This window comes from Apis mellifera, unplaced genomic scaffold, assembly GCF_003254395.2.
Source record: "Apis mellifera strain DH4 unplaced genomic scaffold, Amel_HAv3.1 GroupUN_248, whole genome shotgun sequence".
NCBI lineage: Eukaryota > Metazoa > Arthropoda > Insecta > Hymenoptera > Apidae > Apis > Apis mellifera.
The window spans coordinates 348777-371662 of NW_020555859.1; the positions used below are offsets into that span (position 1 = coordinate 348777).

The 22886-nt window shown below is 22.2% G+C and overlaps 1 protein-coding gene and 1 long non-coding RNA gene across 2 annotated transcripts; one reads left to right on the top strand and one right to left on the bottom strand.

Moving 5' to 3' along the window:
• Positions 1-7499: 7499 nt before the first annotated feature.
• Positions 7500-14167, bottom strand: LOC102653788. Its single transcript, XR_412310.3, has 4 exons — positions 13969-14167; positions 13553-13801; positions 8352-8505; positions 7500-8280 (listed from the first exon to the last, which is right to left on the bottom strand). It is a non-coding gene; the product is annotated as an uncharacterized LOC102653788 (long non-coding RNA).
• A 1979-nt stretch (positions 14168-16146) lies between these two features.
• LOC725444 (outer dense fiber protein 3-B) lies at positions 16147-22027 on the top strand. The gene is made up of 4 exons (XM_026445978.1): positions 16147-16222; positions 16398-16599; positions 21283-21453; positions 21781-22027. Exons 1-4 carry the CDS (start codon positions 16147-16149, stop codon positions 22025-22027), a joined length of 696 nt encoding a protein of 231 aa, XP_026301763.1.
• The last annotated feature ends 859 nt before the right edge of the window (positions 22028-22886 follow it).

Consider the following 22886-nt stretch of genomic DNA (forward strand, 5'->3'; position numbering starts at 1 on the left):
GAGAAAATACATAAAATAAATTTTATGAAATTTGTTTAATTTTTTTTAAATTTTTTGTATAAAATAATATGCTACTTTAAATCCCACTGACATAGGTAATGTTACGTACGTATGTATATACGTAAATGTATGATTGACATTAATGTTCATACATTTTGACATTATGTTCGTTATAAATTATGCAATAAAATTTCCAAATTTTCATCAACTTCAATTTACCTGTATTTTGAATTCAATATTTATTAATATTCGTTAGATTAATTTATCTTTTTAAAATTTTATTTAATTAATAATTTAATAGATTTATTTGTAATTGATTTAATTGAAATTGTAAATGTATCTATAAAATATTACATTCAAATTTTATTATTTTGTAAATACATATTTTAAATAATTATTTTCAACAATATTTCATTGATATTTATGCTAAAAAAGGAATTTAATTTTGGAATTTTATTCCAAAATTAAATAATATATATATATATATATATACATAAAATATGTAATATGTTTGTATATATGCATCTATATATATACATATATGCATCTATATATAAAAAAGATATAGTTGTTTTATTAATTAAATTATATATTAAAAGATTTAAAATAAAATTAAAAAGGGGAATATTTCTATTAAGGACAAGGCTTTTAAAACATAACCTGGTTTTTATTTTCAATAATTCAAGTACCTCCAATAATCTGATAATAACCATAGTAACGGTTACTTCACATTTGTACGTCATGCAAAGAACCACCTTAGAAGCGAACGCAAAGATCCTGATTCCCACGACGTGACCCATCCTTCGAAACCACTTCTAATGCGACCATTGATTTCCAATCTGAAAAAGGAAAGAAAAACTAAGATTCGTGACAGTCTTGCAGTTGAGTAGAATAGAAAATTAAACAAATAGAATTCAACGATGATATAGTATACATCAAAATACAATTAGAATCATTACATTGGCCACACAAAGTTAAAGTACCACCATTCGTTCGCTCAGAGCTTATAATCTAAACGAATATACAGTTCTATGATAGTAGATAATAGATCCTTTAAGCAGTAGCATCAGTTTAGACACTCCATTTGTGCAATATCCAAAGTTCATCCTATCGATTTTAACATTTGGTCCTTGGAGCCGAATACAGTTGATCGAGAATTAAAGACTAAATATTTGAAGTGATCTGGATTCAGTAGTCAGTGAACAGTGGTGAATAGGAATCAAGAATATTTGTTATTAAGAAAACATTTTCTTCAATATCAGAGAATTGTCAGTATGTTCCTGATCCGGGCTGAAAGAAAAATCAATGTAATCATTAGAACGGGAAATTATATCGAGCTCGCGATCTAGCGGGATCCAATATTAGATAGTTCTGCAGCCAGGAAGATCTCGCATTCTAATCTATCAATCACTGCTATTAATTTTAGCATCATCGATCTAATCTCCCATTTAATTCCGGTAAACAAATTCTTATTCTTATGTCAGCAAAGATAGAGACTCAATTAAAGTTATTAATCAATGAGTGTCATTCGATCAAGGCTTCATTGATGAGGTTTTTAAGAAATTTTTCAAAGAATATTTATACTTACGGAAATTGAAAAATGATATGAGACATGTGACTTCTTTATATGTAAAAGAAATTGTTGAAGGAATCAAATTAGAATCATCATATGCAACTCATCTTGTCGAATTTGAAAACATATTTCAATATAATGTTCACAATAGAAGATTTTATAGAAGATGCACGTGCACAAAAAAGAAAAAAGAATGTCCTTTCATTAAGATCGGCCTCTCCCATATCCAACAACAGTCTCTGATTTTGTCCCAAATAAACTTACCAATTTTTGACACGTTTATCCTGTAACGATTGAATTAGAACGATAGAATTTCAGAGATACGTTTGTTTCATTAATTCAGAATAATAGATCTTTATCTTGCAAAGATTTCATTATTTGCGGGTATCATTAATGGATCACGTTGCTCGCACGATTCAGTTCTTAGATGCATCCGAAGCAAATAATAGAATCGTGAAATTCCCAATTAATCAATTAATAGTAAATCTTCAATTTTTTCATATTTTTTATAGGTACAAATAGTATAAGTAATATTATATCATTTTTCTTTTATATAGAATGTTTTTTCAAAATATATAATTTTATTGCTTATAAATCTTTACTTAGTCACGTGGATATTATCTATTATCTAAGGATAATCGAAAAACGATTTTCCTTTATCTTTATTTGATCAATGTTCAACTTTTTTCGCCACTCTATCATCATTATTCTTAGCTCTAATAAAATCTTTTTATAGAAATCTTGTCAACAAGAAAACAATAATATCTTCAGCAACAATTATCAATAACTATCAACAAAAAAAATAAATTATCCGCAATTAACTCTCATACTTAATGATCGAGTGAATATTGTAATTCTAACCGAATTATAAATTATTAATTCGAAATGTGATTCAATAGTTTCAATTTAAAATAAGAAACAATATAAATCATTTATACGTCGATCATCGATTCTATTTATTTATAAAATAAATAAAAATGAGCGGATTCACTTCGAAGTAGCATTCTTTATCAGGCAAATAAGTTCTAAGTTGAAAGTCGAAGAAACATATTTAATTAACATGTTAAAATCGAAACTGAACTGAACGATTTTGAATATTGCACAAATGTGATGAACTATGCTATTATTGGAAAAACCACTTATTGCCATAGAACTGTATAATTGTTTATATTATGAGTTTCGAGTGAATGAATGTTAACTGTTTCCAGTTAACTATAATGATTTTAACTATATTTTGATATAAACTAAACTATCGTTGCTGAATTCTATCTGATCTGTTTTATTTCTATTCTAACTGATCTAGAAGATTTTCCTTATCTTTGCTTTATACTTTAAAAATGTACACTAAAAGGAGGTTAAAAGAACCAATTGTTTGGAAAACAGTTTCGAAGGATAAGCCTTCGCGGGATCACATCATATAAGAATCAAGATCCTTGGCACTTACTTCCACAGTGATCATAAATGGCAAGATATGTGACTTATAAAGTGACCGTTGCTACTATATCTCTATTAAATTAAAAATCTGGAAAGCGTTAGGGAATTATATTCGTTCATAAATTATTGTTAAGCTATTAAAGGTATTCAAATTGTTGAAAATAAAAATCAATCTGATCATAAGATTTGGGTCTATCCTTAACATATTTTTTATTAATATTTTTCCGATTCTTATTTGTTTGCTCTAACCTGTTCTAGCTCTTTCTTTGCAGTTATGATATATAATAATAAATTGATTTATCACATGATTTGCTGTAAACAAAATTCTATCCTAATCAAGAATAAAGTTAAAATTTACATTTATTATTGAATTCATAAGATTCTAAAATTCTATTTGTTCTAAGTTACAAAATTTATTATTACTTGAAACAAAGTTCTTGAAGAATTCGAAATAAATGAAATTATTTGATTAAAATATAGAATATAATTATAATAAGAAAAAATAAGAAAGAATATATTTAATAAAGGAAATAGAAATAAATTATGTTATATAAATGTAGGATGTGCTAATTCCTTTGTTTTATTATACTAAATTTAATATTTTCATGTCGCTTTTCCCTTAAAAAAGGGAAACAAAATAAAATCGAAACAACGATCTATGATATTCAATTTACACATGAATATGAAGATATGAATACACCTTTACATATATATATATAAATTACAATACTCCCATTCGATGAATATTTTTGTAAAATTATAAATTCATGTTGGATAAATCCTTTTAATATCATTATCTACATCTAGATCTACATCCTTTTAATATCATTCTGAGATAATAAATTCTGAAATTTTTGTTTTATAATATTGGGTTGGCAACTAAGTAATTGCGGATTTTAGTTGAAGTTGATGACGACCTAATCAAAGCAATAATCGATTCGGATCGTCACAGTACAACTCGTGAGATTGCAGAGAAGCTTCATGTATCACATACATGCATTGAAAACCACTTAAAACAACTTGGCTATGTTCAAAAACTCAATACATGGATTCCTCACAAACTGAAAGAAAAGCATTTAACGCAACGCATTAACAGCTGCGATTTCCTAAAGAAACGTAATGAAACGTAATGATCCATTTTTAAAACGACTGATAACTGGCGATGAAAAATGGGTTGTTTACAACAATATAAGCGGAAAAGATCGTGAATCAGCTCAAACAACATCAAAAGCTGGTATTCATCAAAAGAAGGTTTTTGTTATCAGTTTGGTGGGATTACAAAGGAATTGTCTATTTTGAACTCTTACCACCCAACCGAACGATCAATTCTGTTGTCTACATTGAACAACTAACGAAATTAAACAATGCAGTTGAAGAAAAGCGGCCCGAATTGACAAATCGAAAAGGTGTTGTATTCCATCATGACAATGCAAGCCCACACATCTTTGGTCACTCGGCAAAAATTATTGGAGCTTGGTTGGGATGTTTTGCCACATCCATATAGTCCTGACCTTGCACTATCTGATTACTTTTTGTTTCGATCTTTACAAAACTCCTTGAATGGTAAAAATTTCAATAATGATGATGATATCAAATCGTACCTGATTCAGTTTTTTGCTAATAAAAACCAGAAGTTTTATGAACGTGGGATTATGATGCTGCCTGAAAGATGGCAAAAGATCATTGATCAAAATGGGCAACAGAATAAAGTTATTTAGTTCCATGAAAAAATTGTCTTTAATTTTCTAAAAAAAATCCGCAATTACTTAGTTGCCAACCCAATACTTTCGTAAATAGATTGGCTAATTATTTATCAGTTTTAACATATTTAACATTTATTTTTCTTATTCTATATTTTTTGCAAATAAAATATTTGTCTATCTATATATTCTTTTACATATCTTCTATATAGATCTTTTACATAACTCTGAATTCTTTATTAAAATAATTGTAGCTTGATTATCACAATCAATCGCTTTGGCAAATTTTGAAAATTAAATTTTGCAAGAATTCATCTCAATGATATCACTTTTGTTGCTGAATACAAAGCTATAAATTTTCCTTCAATTACTGAGATAGTAACTATTGATTGTTTATATGACAATCATAGTATCAATCACATTGATAATGACAAATCCATCCACAATAGTGTTCTTTCTGATATCTATATTATTGATATCTATCCAATCAGAATATCTATCCATAATGTACAATTAAAAAAAAATTATATCTTTTGATACTTGACTATAAATTAAATCATAATTTATCGTTCCTTTTAAATATTTAAATATTCGTTTAATTCCATTTTAATGATTTTTACTTGATTTTTCTGCAAATTGACTTAATACGCTTATAATGAACATCAGATCAGGTTTTGTAGTTTAAAACTAGTTAAAATCATTAAAAACATTAACAATTGTTAAAAAATTGTTACTCTAAAAAAATAATTAAATCTTAGTAAATTTAACATTAGAAACAGCAAGCACTGCAATTGAGAAACAATCTATATGATTAAATTTATTTTTAATACTTTTTGCATATGCTTTTCAGAATTCTTTATTTTTTTTCTATTTACATTTCGAAAAATATTCAAAATATTTTGAGATTGAGATTTTATTTTTAAATCACTATTACGACAGATTATACATCATTAATATATTACTATATGCATAATTAAAATTTCTGAAATCAAGCAATACATGCAGGTATCGTTTTTAGATTGTATCAAACCATATCCATATATAGATTTACCGATTCTTTTATTCCTTTGCCTTGGTGTTTTAATCCATACAAACTTTGTAACAAACATATACGATCATCTAATTCGAAGCTAGTTGATAGTTTTACGTAAATAATCTCTTCTAAATCACATAGAAATATAATTTTTACGAATTGAATTTAATTTCAGATCATTACAGCAGCGACAAATAACATCAATCTAACAGTATCATATTTCACAATTTATCATATCATGTTTCAAAAAAAACGTTTCTTTATAATCAATGCTATCTTTTTGAGCACAGCTTCTTACAACAAATTTGACCTTGTATTTACAAATTATTCCATCTGTTTTAAATTTTCTTCTGAAAATTCAATGATTTGAAATAATAATAATAATATAATATTAATATTGCTTGATCTTAAAATTAGAATCATGTTTTATTATTTTCTTTTTCAAGAGATTCAAATTCATTATTTCTATCCATACTTGAATTTTCTAAGAATTCTTGAACTATTTGTGGCTGACAAGCAGTAAGGAATGTTTCAGCTATTTTAAAATGGGTTTTTGGTTGTCATTGAATATCTTTCACGAAGCATATAAACGTCTCGTTGAATCGGCTGCTGAGGATTTTTCGTTTTTTTTAATAATGATATCATCATTATTGATTTTAGTATCCGCTTTCATATTTGTTTTATTTATCTTATTATCAATAAATTCAATTGTTTCTATAAATTCGCATTACATTTTTCATTGAAAATAATATCTATACTGTATGAATAATCTATATTTGAATGTAACATTTCTTTGAAACAGGATAAAATAATATTGTTTCTTTTGCTGTAATCTATCATCAAATATTTTTTAAATTTATGCCCCACTTACTCTTTTGATCTTTCGGTATATTCCGAGTATAATTCCGAAATTCGTAAGCGCGCTACAAATAACTTTTCGTCATATTATTTTTCATAGATATCGATTCTTTTAAGGTTTCTTTCGATTTTTTACATAAATAAACTTCACTAAACAGCCTATAAATATAATAGTAACTTCTTTGTATACAATATAGATTTTATTGATTCAATAATTGTTCTATTCCGTCTTTCGATAAATTTGTTTTATTTTAATGCATGCAATATTGTTGTCTAATATTTAATGTTTTTTGAAAGTAATTCGAAAATAATTTTTGACAGTTTTATTACAAAATTTTTTATCATAATCACTTCTCATTATCAGTTTTATATTATGCATTTATTTTATGCTATTTTTATAGCATAAAACTATTTTAAATAATCGAAAACTTTTGTTTTCTCTTTCAAAAAATAAACATAACAATACTTTGAATAATCGTCCTTCAAGATAATACGAAATTCAAGATAAAACGAAGTAGAAATAATATGATCTTCCAATAAATGATTGACTCATTTTACATAAAGATTGGCATAAAACATTTCTCTGTATATTTCTCTGTATACTTAACTTTTGCAGATTGTCTTTTCGGAAAAGATATTCGATTCTATTTTGCATATATATATATTCTTCGCAAAAGACATCACTTTTTATTATATCATCGATTTTGAAATCTACATGTTCAAATTTATTATATGTTGCAATGTTTTAAAATTTGTATATCCTAATTTTTTATGCCATTATTTTAGTATAACATTCATTTACTTTTATCATAAATAGCGGTGTAAAATTTAATTTATATAATTTGTTATTAAGTTTATTTTTCTTAACAATTTATTGTTTTTGTAGAAATATACGTTTTGTTTTACTATTATTTTCAAAAATAATTCTCATTCCTTTATTAAAAGAACATTCAATTAACAACAAATTCTTCTTTGATTTCTGTATTTCAGTATTTATTACTTCAACATTAATGTCTCCTTTGCTTTAACATACAATGTATTGCCATCGCTCATTCGAATCGTGTGTGTATTTTCTATATACATTTTCATATTTTTGAACTATCCTTTTCTGAAAAATATGTATTCTGTCGCATCCAAATCGGCAAAACATGTATCTTTATCTTTCATTCATAGAACATTCTCTACGTTAAATAATTCAGCTGCAACTAGAATGAAAAGCAAAGCAACTAAAATGTTTAATATTTTTGTCTTCTTTTTCATTTTTTTGAGCTTTTAAGGATTATCCTTTTCCATATGCCTTTTTCAGTGTATAATTATGAGTGTCATATTCGAATTTTCAAAAATGATATGTGTTGTTGTTGTTGTTGTTGTTATATCAGTGCCACGAGAATCACGGGAAATACAAAAATCACGGCAAATATGATTTTTTTGATAAAGTCCTTTCATATAGAATAAACTTTTTTCATCTCTTCACAAGATATTGTATATCTCACATTTTCAACAGCATTCATTTATTAAATAATCTGTCTTCAGTCATCTGTCTTCTGTTCATACAGAGCGAGCTATGCGAACATCATCATATTTTGTACTTGATTAAATTTTTACGATGATAATAGGATCTTTTTGTTCCATATTCATGTTTTTAAATCTTTGTGTCAACGAAACTATTTTTGAAATGTGATCTGCAATGGATTTTTTTGGATTCATTTTTGTAAATTGATTCATATTTATAAATTGATTAAAAAATACGTACCGATTGATCACCATATATCTTGTCCATATCTGTGCAGTAATAGAATAGTTCAATGAAATGTCTTAATTAAACTAACTTAAGACACTCTCTCGTCAAAAATGCTTGAGCTTCATCATTTTTTTGAATCCATAATGCATCTGCTTTATTTTCAAATCTGAAAATTGATCCATCAATACATTTTTAGTTTATTCTTCCATGTAAATTTGTTATTTCCATAGTATATAATAGTTTTACATTGAAACGAAAGTGATACAGTTTTGTTTCATTTTTATTTTATTTTTAATTTTAATTTTAACAAGCACAAAATACACTTTCGCACTGAATCATAAAACTTCACATAGTACACTTCTTTCAGTTTCAAATTACTGACTATATGATAATGAAAGATTCTGAACTATTAAGGAAACCTATTAGTTTGTGAAATGATTTAATTTTAATTGAAATAAAGAATACACAACAAGAAAAAATATTTTTAATAAAGGAAATAGGAAAATTATTATATAGATATGGATTATGTTGATGCTTTTGTTCTATTACAGCTTACTATGTCATATCGCAGTTTAAAAAGGGAAATCAGAAAAGACAAAAAAAAATTGAAACAACATCCAATGACTCCCAATTCAAACATAAATATATAAGATGAGTCGCATCTTTACATATTTAAACTCAATATGAGATTTGAAAGATTTTATTTGGTTTGAGAGATTCGGAGATTAAAAAAATTCTGAATTTACAAGTTCTGAATTTTGAAAACTCTCTAAACACTATATTAATGGTCGTTTTATGAGATTGTGAATTTTTAGTGGGACGAGCTAATAATATTGGATCACGTTTCTGATTGAATAATATCTCCAACTTAGAAAAAATTTCCAGAACTTAACTGAAGGACCATTTGATCTATAAAATCCAACAAAACTTATCGTGAATGCTTGTGACAATTCTTCTCAGCAAATGATACTTGCCAGTTGAGATTGACATAACTGGAAAATGTTGTTTCAAGTCCTAAAATCACTGCAACCGAAGTGTTTCTAACAAATATATAATTTCAAAGACCTTCTTAATTTCTATCAAAAACATCATTATTTTCTAAATATCATCTTGTACTATTTGTTCAATATCTTGATATTATCTCTTGAAAGTTTGATATTCACATTGTTATTAATTTTAATAAAATTTCAATTAATTGTATTTAAAAATTTTTTTTTTTAATATTATATAATTTTTTTTTAAAAATTAGGTATATATTAAATACATTCTTTTTATATATAAGTAACTTTTTTCAAAAAAATTAGGCATATTCTTTTAATAAATAAATAATTTTTTAACAGTGATAGTACACAATAAAAATTAAAGATAAAAAAATATAATTATATAATATATATATCATATATATCAATATATATTATATTTTATCATTATAGCAAATCAATATTTGTTCAAAACATAAGCTAATTTTTCAACAATTATTTCTCACTTATAATTATAATGATAATCAATTATAACGATTATATCTCAATTATAACGATAATCAATATGTTCATAAAAAATTCCAATTAGAAAAATGTAAAAATATTTTTAGTAAAAAAAGAAGAAAAAATTTTAAATAAAAATGATCGTTATAAATATTCTAATAATATTTTATAAAACCATAGGCTTTAAATCTTATGCTTTTAAAAATTTATACTTATTGCGAAAATATTAAAAAATACAAAGGCATTTGTTCTCAAACAATTAAAGTAAAGTTTTTTCAGTTATTCTATAAAAAAAAAAAATAAATTAATGAATGTGAATTGAAAAAACAAATTAAAATTGAAGAGAAATTATTTTTATTATATTTTATATTATTATATTATATTATTTATTATATTTTTTAGCATTCAATATATGAATAATTATTATATTCTTACGTATTTTTAATATATTTTATAATTATCATATTCAATATATTTTATAACTAAATTATTTTTAAAAAGTTTTATATTTTTTACATAGACAAGAATAGGAAAAAATACTGATTTAATCCGAAATTCTCAAAAATATTTGTGATTTTTTCTCCTTTTCATTATTATTTCGTTAACTAATTTAACTCATTCGATAATAGATAAATATTCTCAATGATAAATTTATATATTTCAAAGCTAAAATATGAAATACATATTGTAAATTATAGTGTGGAATATTATGATCAATATGAACACAAATATCAGAAGATAACAATATCGATTATTATTGAAATTAAATATATTGATTAAACGAAGTTTGATGAATTTATAAGGATTAAAGAGACATATTGTGCTTTGTTTTTTTCTTATAGAATATTGTATTCTATAATAAGCAAATTATCATGATATAAATAATTTTAAATTAAATTGTAAATAGTATATACATAAAATTATCATGAAAGAATAAGTGACAGCTGAATGCAACAGTAATGTCAAAAATGGAATATTAGAAAATTCTTTATTTAGAAAGAGAAAAGAACATTTATTGACACGAGTTTTCTTGGAAAAAACTTATTTCTTGTAAAATTGATAATTGATTTATATCATTGAAAAGCAATTTGCAAAATAACGTCCTCTTTGAAATATTTATAATGAAATATATATTTTTGAAATAATTTGAAATATATATTTATTTGAAATAATTGTTGGAAGAAAGAACATCAACGAATTCTATAGTGATAGAGAAAGTGATAGAGAAAATCCGATAGTAGATGAACAGATAGTTTGTATAAAAGAGCAAATTTGTACATGAGTCATTATTTTCTATTATTAATAGTAATCCTAGAATATTTAAACAGTGGGAATGGATGGAACGAATATTTTTATAAATAATGTAAATAAGAATTCAAATATTGTAAATTAAAAATTTTGTGATTGAATCTGAACAGATGACTATTCCTGTTAATTCTTTATTTTCGATTTTTTCTTTATTCAGGTTCGCAAGTATGAGTCACATATCTTGGAGTCTTCACATCTTGATGGACTTTCACTTTAAGAAGAATTCAAAATGCAATTCGAAGCGATTCGAGCAAATATGTGTGAGATGAGCAATTAAAGCTACGGCCTTAAATGCTTTGTTAGAGGATTCAGCGTGGAGCATATCAATTTCTCTTCCTATCAATTGTTTTTTCAATTATTCAAAATTAAGTTTAACAATTGAAACAATTCTATTTTGATACACAAAATTAATCAAATTTAAATTATATTCTATTTCAAAATTATCGTTAATGAAGAGGAAAGTTTAAGTCTTAGCATTAGTTGCTGAAAAATTTGGAATGAAACCACTCAAGTGGCTGATTATTATATTCGAAAACGCGAAATAAGTTAGCCATATATTAATTTATTACGATCAACGAAGAGATTAAAAAATCATATGTTTAAGAATTATTTACCAGAGCTTTGGAAATGTCGACATATCTCGATTTAATTAAATTAAAAATAACAAACTAAAATCGAAATACAAATTTATTTTTGTTTCCGGAAGCAAGATAAAAGAAGAAATGAAGAAAAAAATAAAGTTACATGTTGGATATGTTGCAAGCAAAGACATTTCCAGAAAAATGATTACAACTTTAAACTTTTACTAGTCAACATAAAAGAGAAAATATTGATTAGATAATTCATCCAAAAAAGTATTTATTTATGGAAAAGAAATTATTTTTCATAAAAAGAAGAAAAAAGAATTTAAGAACAAAGAGAAAAAAAAGAAGAAAGAATAAACAAGAGAAAATAAGTGAGAATAATAAATAAGAATAATAATGAAAAGAATAATAAAAGAAAAATTCCTGAGCATTTACAGGAACTTTATAACTAATGTTCAGAGGAATTGAAGTAATAATAAAAAAAAATTTTTAAAATTACTTATTGAATTCTGTGACGTATTTGCAGAAAATTCAGAAAAAGTTGGAAAATAAAACATTGTTCAACATAAAATTAATATTAAAAAACATCAGTTTATTAAACAAATAAGACTTTAATTATGAAGAATGATTGGTTAAAATGTTAAAATAAGTAGTAATAAAAAAATCGATTAGTCCTTTGTCTTTTCTGATTAAGATTTCCTTGTTAAAAGAAAAGACAATAGCACAAATTTTGAGTCGATTATAGATAATTAAATGAAATCGTTAAAGTTATTTATTGTCAAAGATAGAGGAAATCTTTAATACTTTATCTGATTCCGCTTGGTTTTCTACAGATGATCTAATTAGTTATTGTGGTTATTGGAAAATCTTGATGAAAAAGATAAGAAGATAACTTTTCGCGTAGAAACTGGATTATGAAACTTTAAATGCCATTTAGATTTTATAACGCCCTTGTCACATTTAAATGTTTAATGGATACTATGTTAGCATATCACTTAAAAAATTTGTCTGGTATATTTGGATGATGTAATTATTTATGAAAAAACATTTAAAGAGAAAATAATAAATTCAAAAAAGATATTTTTCCATTTGCATCTAGCAAAAAAATATATTTATCTAAGTTTGAAAAAATGTATCTTCTTTTGTAGGAGAAATAAGATATTTGAGACATATAGTCATAAAAACTGGAGTAATAACAGATAATAAGATTAGAGTTATTTAAAAATGGAAAATTCCGAAAAATGTTTCTCAATTTAAAAATTTTCTGGAACTTTGTATATATTTAATAATTTTTTTGTAATATTAATTTTGTTGAATTTCCATAACTTTATAAATAGAAATATACATTTAATATTTATTATAATATTATGATATCATATATATCATATATATGTAATATTATATAATCTAATCTTTTTTTTTTAACACGGAGGAAATTCTCATGGATACTTCAATACTTTGGCAAAAAAAGAAAAACTGAAATAATATCGAACTCTTGCAAATTAAAACTCTCATATTATGGCTCTCTTTGACATTGGACAATTTTGATAAAGACATCTAGTATGTTTTATTATTGCTTCGAACATAATTCATCTTAGAGAATTTTGATGACGCTGGCATTGCCACGGCCATTTTCCATGTTGACATATTAACCTCTCAAAATAGAAATGATCATCACGAAGCGGGATGTTTTTATTAATATTAATATTAAATCTCGTATATTCGAATAGATCCAATTGAATTTTTCTTCTATATCTCGTTTTCCCTTATGAAGAGAAATGTCTAGACTCATATTCTAGATTTACAAGCCTATAATGATGTAGATAGAGATCATTACCTTCCAAAGACTGCAGTTGTTGTTTGATTATACAGTTTAACTTGGCGTACTTGAACTCTGGCATATTGTAAGTTTGTAATCATGTTTCACAGCCACGCACGTCTTAATCCCGACCGGATCGCGAAATTTCTATAAACTCCTTCCGGTGCCAAGATGATTGAAGATACTGAAGATACACTAGAAGATGAATCGATGGATACATCGACTGCTAGCAGCCAATCCAGAGATATCTGACATTCTTCTTTTCCGCTGGAAGATAATAATAACTTTTAGGCTAAGGAGATTTTAATCATGAATCTTATTTAACCTCTAACCATCACCATTTTCATGAGATGAACTATGAATTATCCATAATTAAAAAAATCTAGACTTTACGGAGAAGAGGGAAGCATGGAGATGTTGGAATTTTGTCTTACCTTATACAGAGGAATTTCGATTCAGCCAATTAGGACTTTACAGTTGCGCTGTTAGAGAAAGCGATCCATTTTGGAAGCACAAAGGTGCAGCCAGTGCCACATGAAAACGGACACATCAACTATGATCACATCACAGTAATTGTTGTTTCGACATTAGCGGCATTGAAGGTGATAGCTTCGTTATTCTCGATTAATATAGACTATCTATATCATGAAGGTAACGTAAATTTTAAATAGGAAAATATATTCTCATATATTCTTTTGATTTACATGTTATAAAAAATTGTCATAGAAAATTTGCACAAACAAAAATATTTATGATATAAAGAAATTATTATTTAAAAATTATAGATATTTTAAAAATTTATATAATTATACGAATTGTATATAATTATACAACTTTTTAAAAATATAAAAATATTAATTTTAATATTTTCTTGGTTTTAAATAATTTAAAATATTAAAAATTATTTTAATAATATACTCTATATTTTATTAATATTATATTTCATGTTATATTCTTTTTTAGATGAATTTATCTTATATTATTATTTTTTATCCCTTCAATACTTATAATAAATATTTTTTGCATAAAAATATATTACATTTTTGAATAAAAATGTTCAAATAACTACGTTTGTTGTAAAAATATTACAAGATTCATTAATTCTTATATACAATAATTAATATACACTATAAGACATTAGAACAAAATGATGGTAGAAGATCTTGCATTAATGTTCACAATCACATCTGAAGTGAATTTTATTATAAAAAAATATAATTTATCAATTGATTTAAAAAAATATTTATTTATAATAATAAATGTTATTTTGCTTTAGTGTTATATAACAATATGTTACATTTTTCAATACAAAAGCAGCAAAATTATATAAAAAAAATAAGTATATAGAATTTTATTTATTATAAAAAAAAGCAATCGTTTAAGAATCCTAATTTTTAATATAGAGATAATTAAAAATTCTGTTCTGGAATTATTAAATCAGTTGATTACTGAATATTGCTTTGAATATTTTATAATATATGTATTTCAGATTTATGAATTTATCATCAATTTTGTTACAATTGTTATCAATAGAATTGATATTGTAAATATGCATATTCAGAACTTTTTTGTTTTTCGAATTTATTTATTTATTTATTTTTTTTTTTTAATGATTTCTTTTGTAACGCTAAAGAAATTCTCGCATTATTATTTTTTTAAGAATTTAGATCTGTATCTAATATTTATAAAAAACTTATTGCCATTATGAATTTCGCCATTATGTATGATAAATTATAAAATATATTATAAAATTATTATAATCGAACGGCTTAATGCAAATTATTATATTTTGAATGATATAAACTATATAAAAAGTAATAAATAATAATAATAATTTTGCATTTACGAATGAGTTTATATCATTATACATACATTATTCAAATCTATTTATGTTTATGTATTTTTTATATATTTCTCTTTCTCTTATCATTTTTAATATTTTTATTTAATTTGATTTTTATTTGTTATAATTATATATGATATATCTATAATACTAATACTAATCTTATCTAAAGATTATTATAGATAAATTTTTTTAGAATATAAAATATAAATTATAATTTATCTTCCATATAGTATAATTATATATTGCATTATACTATGCTATAATAAAATTCATAATTTTAATAAAGATAATATTGCCAAATTCACATACGTGTCTAAAGTATCTAGATTATATATATAATTATAGATGTAATAAGCCAATCAAATTTTTATATTTATTTATTTTATTATTTTTAAAATATCTGTCTTTTTAAATAAAATAAAATGGGAAAAATAAATTTGATTTTTTAAGTTTTTTAGAGTTTAATTTATTCTATTCTATATGCTTATATTAATAATAAGTATTGTTTTGCAAAATTTGCAAACATGTATTCTAATTAATGATATTTTTTTATGTTTACAAACATGTATGTGAAATAATATTTTGTAATATCGATTGTAAATATCGATATATTTTTATATGTCATCACATCTCAAGCAACTGTTTTTATTTCGAAATAAAACAAAATGGACCGTTTAAAATAACATCTAAAAATTTCAACTAAAATTTTTAACTAAATTCTTTTAGAAATGTAAATTATCAAGTATTTATACACACATATATAGAAATGCCACCAAAAACAGATACAGAAATTCAAACCAAACCAGATAAAAAAGTAGGAGGTTTTTCATGCACTTATAAAAGTAAATAAATAGATGTTAATATATTATTTTTAATAAATATTATAATTAATATTATAATATCTTCGAAATATTAATTTTAAAAAGAGAGAAAGATAAATAAATATGAAGGAAGAACGAATATATGTGTCATTAAACTTGATCAAATAAAATAGATTTTAAAGATTTTATATTTTAGGTCCGGGTCCCAAATATAAACTCAAAACTCTCGTCGGTTACAAAGAGCATTGTCTTTCCAGACATCGAAATCCAGCATATACATTTGGTATAAGACATCATGTTTTTGAAGAATGCTTATCACCAGGACCAAAATATATATTAGACAGACCTAAGCGTAATGGTTTTTCATTTGGATTAGTTGGAAAGACTTTTGGTAAATTTTAATTTATTTTTTAAATTATATATAATGATTCCAGAATTTAATTTTATTTAATTTTATTCAATATTAAACTATATATATATATATATATGTGTTTAAAAAATTTATTATAATTTATTTTAATAAAAGAATAATTTAAATATTTTTAAAATATTTTTATTTATTATTTATAAAACTATTTATTTAAGTGATAAGATTTGATATTTGAATTTATTTATTATATCTTTAATTGTGTATAATATCAATATATTTTTATCACTTTTATGTTTAAAGAAAAATGATGATTTTCACTAATTTTTGAGAATCAATAGTTCTTTATTCTCAATTTTAATTTTTCTATATAAAACTATACCTAATTTTTCATTCAGTTTATTTTCATAAATAGTATTATAGTATATATAATATAATATTTTTTATAATTATATTTATTTATTTCTTAGGATACAATAATACAATTTATATTCATATATTTTTTTCATGAATTTACTAACATAAATAATACATTACATTACATTAAAATACATTAAAATATCAAAAAAAAAAAAAATATCATCAAATTAGTTGATTCTGCAAATAAATTACAAAAAACTTCAATGATAATCATCAATTTCTATCCTTAGAAAGATATATGATGCTTAACCAACATTAATGTACAATATTATATTTTAATATGTATATTATTATATACACATATATTTTATTATTATTTACATATTAATTTCGTTAGTTTTGAAAATACAACAATAAAATTTTCAAGACTTTAAAAAAATATCAAAAAAATATAACTTTGAATTTAATTAGAATTTGATTAATTTATTCATTTTTTTATTTTATTGAAAAAAACATTCTGAAGCTTTTCTTGCATTTAACAATACAATTATAATTTCAATTAAATTTTTTTTTAATTTTTTTAAATTTTATTTGTTTTAAAAATATTTTAATTCATTTCTATATTAATTTCTATATTAAACTATATATAATAATTCTAAAATATATATGTAAGAATTGATTTAACGCGTAGAAAAAGATTTTCTATTCATCGTTATTTATATATATATACATATACAGTATATATGTATATATGTATATATATATATATATATATATATATATATATATATATATATGTATATATATATATACATATACAGAGAAACACTCCCGTACTCCCATTATATGAATACTCTAATATATGCACGTTTTATTATCCATATATTCTGTTATTCACATAACGTTTCGAGGCGATATTTACATACAACATATTTAGATTACAACATAAATATTTATATTTAGAATTGTAATAAATATTTTCTTGTGTTCGGTCAGTTAAATGTATCAATCATATCAATTCAGTCAAAAGCAGAAAATGGTATCGTAATGGCAAGTAAACGAAAATGTACAGTTTTAATTATTGAGGAGAAATACAAAATAATCTTGATAATGGTGAAAGTATAACGAAATTAATGAGAATACATGGTGAATGGTTCAATGGTTTGAAATATATATATATATATATATATATATAAATAATTATGAATAGAAAATTTTTTTCTACGCGTTAAATTAATCCTTAAAGTTTCATTATTATTATCATTATTATTATCATTTTTATTATTATTATTATTATTACAATATAATATTATTACAATAAAAACGATTAAAACTTAAATATTTTGTAATTTAATTTAAAATTTTGCTGTATTGCGCACTACTACAAAATTATATTTATAAAAGTGAAAGAAATTTAGGAAAATTATATTTATGAAACTTTAAGTTCTTTAACTAACTTTAACTAACTTTAACTAACTTATTAATTTCATCATATTCGAAATAATATTTTAGTAAAAAAAATTTGCTATATATTATTTTGTATAATTATGCTTTATATATATGAATTTTCATTAAAATCAAAATCTTTGGAATTCTTTGGAATCTTTTGAAAATTCAATTTGTTAATGAATAAAATAATATAGAAATTATTGATTAATTGATATTATAAAAAATAGATATTATAAAGAATATTATAAAATATTATAAAAAATTAGATATTATGAAAAAAATTATTAAAATTAAAAATTTTTAATTAATATTTTAATTAATATATTAATTAATAATTAATTAATTAATATTTTAATTCCTGACACTTTGTAGATTAAAATAAATTTTATTTAAATTATTAGAGTTTCATTTTAATATTTGATTTATTTTTATTTAAATTAAATAATATTAATTATTCTTTATTTATTAAATTGTTATTATTAAATTGTTATTATTAAATTCTTTAAAAAAAAAAACAAATGAATGTTTATTTTAGATTATTTTTTAATAAATTGATATTTGAATTGGATTAGTCTAAATGCAACCATTGTAAGATAATTGATTATGACAAGACCAAATGTTAAATATTGAATATGTTATTAAAATTATGTTATTATTATTATGATAATGAAAAATATGCTATTATGATAATAAATGTAATAATATACATTAACATTACCCCATGTTTTTGTTTTATTGTAAACATTGTTGCATATACTAATATTTACAATGTAAAGCAATATATATATAAATATGTATACATATATATATAAAATTATGATAACTATAGAATTACCATGTTATTATATTTTTTCGTAATTATCTTTAAAAATTTTCTGTAACTATAAAATAATGATAACTGTAAAATAATTATAATTTAAAAATATATTTTACTCAAATCCACACTTTCTATTTCACTATTTCTATTTTTATAACTATTTTTATATCTATTTCAATAATTTTTGTTTTATTTTTATTTTCTTCCAATTTTATTTTCATTTTCAATTTGTAATATCTCTTTATTAAGTCCTTGATCTGGTTAAATGTTTATTATATGAATTTTTATTTTCTTTGCTTTTTTTATAATTTTCCTTTATGTTTGCCTCCTCTCAATATTCTTTCTCTCTTTTTTATTTTTATCTTCTTCATTTTCATCAAAATTTGTATTTAGTACGAATATCATCACTTTTAAATATAGATCATAGAAATATATAATATACAGAGTTAAAATTTTTATACATTACAATCGAATTTTATACGATACAATCGAAGAAATAATTTCTTAATAAAGTAAGTACGAAAAGTAACTAGAAAAGAAAAAGATTTTTAAGATTTCATTTTCGAATAGATTAAATTTATAATTTTTTCAAATATGAAAAATTAATATATTATTAATAAAAGAATATTATTAATAAAAAAATAAAATTATTTTATATTATATATTATAAATAAAAATTATATATAAATAAGAAAAAAATGTAGAATAAAATTTTATCATTTAAATTTTTGCTTTTTAAAAAAGCAAAATTGAATATATAATGTATCCTATTTATTGTAATTTGCTCAAATATCTCAAAAAATATGAAAGATATAAAAAAATATTTCAAATAAAAATTTAATATAAAAAGATACATAATAAGTTGTTAGTTTGTCTGTAGAGAGACAAATAAAAAAAATCATAGTAAGATTTTTCAACATAAATATTATTTTCTTTTGTAAGAAAATTAATAAATTATATAATTAATTCAATAAAAAGTATATTCTATATCATTATTATATTAACTATCTTGTCTTTTATATAATTTCAATGGAACAATTTATAGAAAAATTATTAATAATGCATAATGCAAATCTCATTTTTGTCTGAAATATTTTTTTGTATTGTTTATATTTTTCAAGATATTTGCATAAATTACAATAAATCATTACATTATAGGAATCAAGGAATTAAATGATTAAAAATTAATTTTTAAATAAAAAAAATTTAAACAAAATTATTAGAACTTTAAACTTGAAATGTATTTGAAATCAATTATCAAAATTAATAAAGTAATTGTCTTTTCGTAAATATAAACAATTTTAAATTCAAATAATAATTTTTCTGTATTTTTATTATTAATTATTAATTACTTATAATTTTTGTGAATTAAAATTTTAAGATCAAATCAGTAAATATTGAAACTACGAGAAGATTGTATTGAAAATTTTTTGCAAATTCTAATTAGGAAAGTACATATTATTATTCCAAAATATCAATAAAAATATCGAAATTTTTACTATTTTTTAATGCGAATTACGTTTTGAGATTATGTTTAATGATCTATGAATTATGAATTCAATCATTTTTATATTAATTAATTCATCGAGTTGGATAATAATTTTAAATATATGTAGTGATTACATATGTATTGAATTATATATTTTTCTTTGTTTCAATTAAAATAACATGTAAAAAATTTTTTTGAAATTACTAATACATTATATTCTTCATAATATTTTTATATGGCAAATAAAATAAAATTAGTATAAATATAGTAAAAAAAATAATTTTTAACATATGAATTTAAAATAAAATTTTATATGTATTATTCATTTCGTACGTTATATTTTGTTTTTTATAATTTTATTATTTCATATTACTAAATTTGAAAATCGAAAAAAAAAAGTAATCAACAAAATTATTTGAAATGAGATTTCGATTCTTCAATTACAAAGCATTTTAAAAATCCAATCTTTTTAAATTATCGTGATTTTTTAATTTTTTTATTTATATAAAAAATCTCATACTTCTAATAATTATTACTTTTTATTTATATAAAATTATAAGCTTATATATACTATTATTATAAAAATGACAAATATTAAGATTTTTTTCTATTTTATTAGTACCTTTTTGTGGTCCTGGTCCAAAATATTTATTGCCAAGTCCAAAAGGACCATCTTTTACAATAAAATCAAGAACGAAAACTAGACAAACTTGTGTTACTCCAGGTCCTATTTCTGTAACCCTTCCTCGAGCAGGTCCTGCTTTTTACATGTAAGTATTTTTCCTATATATGTGTATCTCTTTTGAATATTTATATATATATATATATTAAGTATATTATTCCATTAATTAAGAAATAATATACGAAATAAACTTTAGTAATAAAATAATATTTTTACGAATTTCGTATAATTATTTTTATAAATCTTTGTACAGTTGTTTATTAAGCCTTTTATTAGATTTAACCATATTAGAATTTAATACCATATTAGAATTAACATTTTCAATTCAGCAACTGTGTGAAGTTTTATCATCATATATTAACTGTATTCATGTATAAGATCTTAATAAATTTTAAATCAACGTAATTCATTTTAGAGGACAACGTTTACCTGTTCTAAAACGTGATTGTGTACCGGGTCCCAAAATTTATAATGATGTATTGGTTAAACAAAGAGCTCCAATGTACAGTATGTCTTATAGGCATCCTATAAAAGAAATTTGTCGTTCTCCAGGTCCAAAATATAATCTTAAATTTGGAAAAACACCTCCTATATACTCTTTTGGAATCAAACATAGTGAATGCGCTCCACCTTATTTTATTGAATGTGATGACCAATGTTAAAAACTTGAAAATTGTAAATAAAAAAATATATATACAAATATACAAACAATTAAAAAATGTATTATTTTTACATATACAAAAATAATTTTTTTGCTTCATCTAAGAGTACTTAAAAAAAAATTAATCTAATTAGACGAAATAAAATAAAATATTTATATATCGTTCACGTGATGATTTTGATAATTTATAAAATTATCAAAATCATCAAAAAATAGTTTTTGATAAATATAATATTTTTAATTATCATACTTAAAGACGATTTTATTGGAAATTATGAAAAAATATTGAATTAAAAAAATCTCTCTAAAATAAGAAAAAATAATCATCTCATATTAATATGTTTAATGTTAATGTAAAATTGCAGAAAAACTATTTTTTGATGATTTTGATAATTTTATAAATATATTATAAAGAATTAGATTTTGATATTTTCCTAATAAAAAACTATAAACAATTTTTATGAATTTTACATATGTACATATATAAAAAAAACTTTTTCCTATAAGAAAAATTACTTTAAAAACTATCTTATTTTTCTTATTTTTGTTATAATATGTTCAAAATATCTTTATATAGTTCTCAAAAAAAAAGAGTATTAGTATGCGTCTGTAAGAATATATGCATAAGTACGTATACTTACCTTACAATTAGATTAAAATATAAATACATTGTGGCAAACAATTAACAATTATATAAGAAGCTAAATCAATCAATTATAAATTGTGATAAGCTTATAATATCTTATAATCCGAATCTACATCAAGCTTGAGAATTCTATAAAAATCTTCACATTATTTATTTAGCATCTATCCATGAAAATTTAAATTTTTCTTCATACATAAAATTATACATTATAGTG

Bases quoted from the DNA above. Each gene is read 5' to 3' on its own strand.
- LOC725444 (XM_026445978.1), top strand. From the start codon at position 16,147: ATGCCACCAAAAACAGATACAGAAATTCAAACCAAACCAGATAAAAAA. The intron at 16,223-16,397 runs GTAAATAAATAG...TTTATATTTTAG, and splicing joins TTTTTCATGCACTTATAAAA to GTCCGGGTCCCAAATATAAA. The intron at 16,600-21,282 runs TTAATTTATTTT...ACAAATATTAAG, and splicing joins GGAAAGACTTTTGGTAAATT to ATTTTTTTCTATTTTATTAG.